The sequence below is a fragment of the Sylvia atricapilla genome, chromosome 20 (assembly GCF_009819655.1).
Source record: "Sylvia atricapilla isolate bSylAtr1 chromosome 20, bSylAtr1.pri, whole genome shotgun sequence".
NCBI lineage: Eukaryota > Metazoa > Chordata > Aves > Passeriformes > Sylviidae > Sylvia > Sylvia atricapilla.
This window is the reverse complement of record NC_089159.1, coordinates 276,063-280,043: the sequence shown is the minus strand read 5'-3', so window position 1 is coordinate 280,043 and position 3,981 is coordinate 276,063. Positions and strand designations below refer to the sequence as shown.

Below are 3,981 nucleotides of genomic sequence, written 5' to 3'. Positions count from 1 at the left end.
GCTAACCCAGCCGGCTGGTGAAGGGCTGAAGGATATTGGGAAAACACTAGGTTATTTACAGAAGGTTCCTGCAGTAGGTGGAAACCTTCAAAAGAAACGGGATGAGTCAGTACCCATTGCTGCTGGGGGGAGTGCAGAGGTGCCAGGGTGAGGTTCATTTGCTCCACTTTACATTATAAGCCTTCCAGTGGTATTCAGGAAGTGTCTATCAAGATATTACCACTCCATGATGTCTTGAAAATAACAAAATGGAGACATTCTCCAGGAAAATCTGCTTTTCTGTAGAGAACAAATATCCTTCTAGGAACATCTCACTACAGCTGGACAGCCCTCAGCTCTTCCTAAAGCACTCATCACCTCCCTGCCTGGCCTTCCCTGTCCTCCTCAGGGAGTCTGTCAGGCCTTCATGGCTCTCTGTGTGGAGGCTGGTGGCTTCTTCCCAATCACCCATCCCTGTCTCAGCCCTTGCCCAGCCTTCACAGAGCTCTTACTCTCTCCCATACACTGGACTGCTTCCCCAGTCTGTGGTCATTTTCTCTCATCAAAGAGACAGGATACTCTTGTCTTTCCAACATCCCAGTTTCTGCCCATGCTCTCACCCCACAGTTAATCTGCTCCTCATTTTCAAAATCACTGTTTCCTTCCTCACCCTGCTCCTGGAACTCCTTCTCCCTCCTCTTCAGGATTACCAATCTTCACACTTCTTTCAGCTCTCTGCAGCCCCATGCCCAGACTACCAGTAGCCCTTGAAATGTAATTGTATAATCTATATTAAAAAAGCCTGTATAATTAAATTGTAATTTAATGTCTCCTTATAGGACCTGGAGTGCATCAGGCAGTTCCAGGAGAAAACAAGTAGCCCATCTCAGCTCTACTTTCCCTTAAATTGAGGAGGAAACTTGAGTGTTACAGCTTCTCAGACTCCCCTTTCATGCTCACCACTACCTATGCCAGTGCCTGCAGTGCTGTCAGAGCTGCAGGCATGCCTGGAGTCACCTCCAACCACAGGGAACACATGCAGGACACTGGTGACAGCTGACAGCTCCCACCTCCTGCTCCTGGGGCAGCAAGGGCTTTGCAGATATGGGAGGGGAGAACTCTATGAGAGTAAAGGAGACTTCAGTCTCTTTTTCCATAACCAACCTCATCCGGCTGATGCTCCTGGTCCTCCAGCACAGTTCTTGCACAGATACACTCTCCCAGCCGGGAAGGTTGGGTAACAGGGGAGACTTAACAAATGCAGGAACCTCCATAGAGGAACTTCTTACTAAGGGAAACATAAGAGAAGCAGAAATAGCCACAGTGACTCTTTCATATCCTGTGTCACTGGGGAGGCACTGAATTGAGCAGGGAGATTCACTCTTCCGGGGCTGGGGCTGCTCTGTTCCATCACGAGACTGCACCACAAGTGGACTCTGGTGGAAATTCCACCATGCCTACGCAAGCCACTGCACGGACTTCTCACCCCATAAATTGAAGGGCTGCTGATGGTCTCAGCATCAGATAGCAAAGAGGCTTCCAAGTTACTCCTGCTCCAGCCACCACTTCTCCACCAACATGAAGGTGTCTGTGCTTGCCCTCGCCATCCTCATGGCTGCCTTCTGCTACCAGACCTCTGCTGCTCCACGTAAGTCCAGGCTCTCCCCATTCTTCCTAAGTGGGGACAGGAGAAATGTCACTATTGGGACAGCCCCTTCTGGCAGCACTTCCAATCCAGATCCTCCCATCAGTCCCACCATCTTCTGGCAGGTGCTCCAGGGCTGTGGGACAGGCACAGCTCAAAGACCATTAGCATAAAAGCTAAAGGTTTTTTACCTTTTTTGAGGTGAAAGCACAACCATGCCCCCACTTCTGCTATAGAGGTCAAGTGTGGGCACCCTGAGGAAGGCTAGGTTTGGGCTGGGAAATATTGCCTGATGGCATGAGCTGTGTCAATGCCAGCTCAGGGTGAACACAACAGGGAAACAACTGATGGAAGACGAAAAAAAATCCCATCTTTTCTCTTCCTCTTCCACATCATCCCTGCTCCCTAGACACAGGGATGGGTGATCTCAGGTCCCTGTCCTGTTCCCCATCACTTAACACTGCTCATCACTGTCTTTGCCCTTCACAGTTGGCTCCGACCCACCAACCTCCTGCTGCTTCTCCTACATCTCCCGGCAGCTGCCCCGCAACTTTGTGAAAGATTACTACGAAACCAACAGCCAGTGCTCCCAGCCTGCTGTTGTGTAAGTCCTTCCTCTGGGGCAGGGGTGGTTTTGGGCTGAGGAGCCAGGGTGGGAAATGCCCTTTTTCCAAAGACAGGGAAAGGCTGGGGTAGACAAGAACTACAAGAAGTACAAGGTGATGCTTGGAGTACAGAAGCCACACACTGCTCCTGCTCTACCTCTTTGCAGATAAAAATGGTGGCTGCTGGATAGGATGAGCAAGGCATGAAGCTACACATCCTTGAGAGAGACTGGGCTTGGGCAGGGCTCTTTTCCCAGCTCTGGAAGTGTCCATGGCCATGGTTGGATGGGGCTTGAAAAAACCTGATCTAGTGGAAGATTCCCCTGCCCATGGGAGGGGGTAGAACTGGATAAGCTTTAAGGTGCCTTCCAACCCAAATCATTCCATGATTCCATGATTCTGTGATTCCCCATTCAGTACTCTCCCACCAAAAACTGACATCCTTGCACCCCACAGGTTTATCACTAGGAAGGGCCGGGAAGTCTGTGCCAACCCCAAGGAGGACTGGGTCCAGCAATATGTGAATGAGCTGGAGCTAGACTGAGCTGGACAGATCCTGCTGCTCCATGTCCCCAGCTGCTGGGATGGATGAGTGTGACCAAGCTGGAAGTGCTTCAATGTCATTTAGAGCTAGCAGAGAAACTGAAAACCTTCCAAAATTCAACTTAATGTTGTGCTACTTAATTTTTTATAGGGGAGGGATCAGGTGCAATAACTCAGAGATAAAAAAATAATTTTATTTTCTACATATATATTTTTTTTATCCGTAGACTCATCTTATATATTCTGTATTTAAGTAACTGTATTTTTGACATAAAATTCAATTCAGATGTCAATAAATAAATAAATATTTTTGTAATAACCTCCTGTGTTTGCCTCCGTTACAATCCTTTGGGTGGCTGAAATTAAAATAGTGACAACAAGTTCTTTATTTCCTTTTCCACATTGTCAAAACTCATACGACCTTTCTGTGTCTGAACATCCTGTTTTGCAAAATAATAACAAGAAAAGCCATGAAGGAGTAGTCATGAGAAGGGCAGGGATTACATTCAGGTAACTTGCCTCAAGCTTTTTATAAGGTATTTTATCTCCATTCATTATGACAATTGGAAGCTCATTAAATTCTGCTGCTGGCTCCATTATAGTCAACCAAAATATTACCTTTAGGAGATGAAATTTAACACATTGGTTGTTTTAGGGAAAGCTTTCTGAGAGTTACAGTTGAAATGGATCAGCTGTTTCCAGAGCTGAGGGTGGAAAAAATATGTTTCACTACAAGAATTTTAGAATTATTTCATTAAGCTCTCATTCAGCTGGGACATGAAGCTTTGCAGATATTCTCTCTCAGTAATACCTTGACTCCAAAACCTGCTCGTCTCTGGAGATGCCTGTCCAGAGATGACCATGACAGACCCCAGCCCAGGGCAGGACCTGGCCTTGCAAGGACACATCTCCCCTGGTCCCCCCCTGGAGCTGATGGAGATGGAGCCCACCTTAGTGAAGGTATTTCCCACATCTCTGATGGCATTTCCCATGCTACTGGTGGTATTTGGGATGCTCTGATCAACTCTGGATAGGCTCTGTTGGATTAACAAGGAGGATTTGGGTTCCTCCTGCCTGGATCTCTGGTGCAGTACACGGAAAAATGTTCAGCTCACCCCACTGCGTTTCCATACTGGACTTGGGATTTGAAACATAAACACCAGTGGGACACAGAGGAGCAGAGTAGGAGGCAGCCCTGGGGAGGGGTGA

The 3,981-nt window shown here is 47.7% G+C and overlaps 1 protein-coding gene across 1 annotated transcript; it reads left to right on the top strand.

Annotated features, from left to right (window-relative positions):
* Nucleotides 1-1,296: 1,296 nt before the first annotated feature.
* Nucleotides 1,297-3,094, top strand: LOC136369955 (C-C motif chemokine 4 homolog). Its single transcript, XM_066333100.1, has 3 exons — nucleotides 1,297-1,627; nucleotides 2,114-2,228; nucleotides 2,686-3,094. The coding sequence occupies exons 1-3, from the start codon at nucleotides 1,558-1,560 to the stop codon at nucleotides 2,771-2,773; spliced, it is 273 nt and encodes a 90-aa protein (XP_066189197.1). The 5' UTR covers nucleotides 1,297-1,557; the 3' UTR covers nucleotides 2,774-3,094.
* Nucleotides 3,095-3,981: the final 887 nt, after the last annotated feature.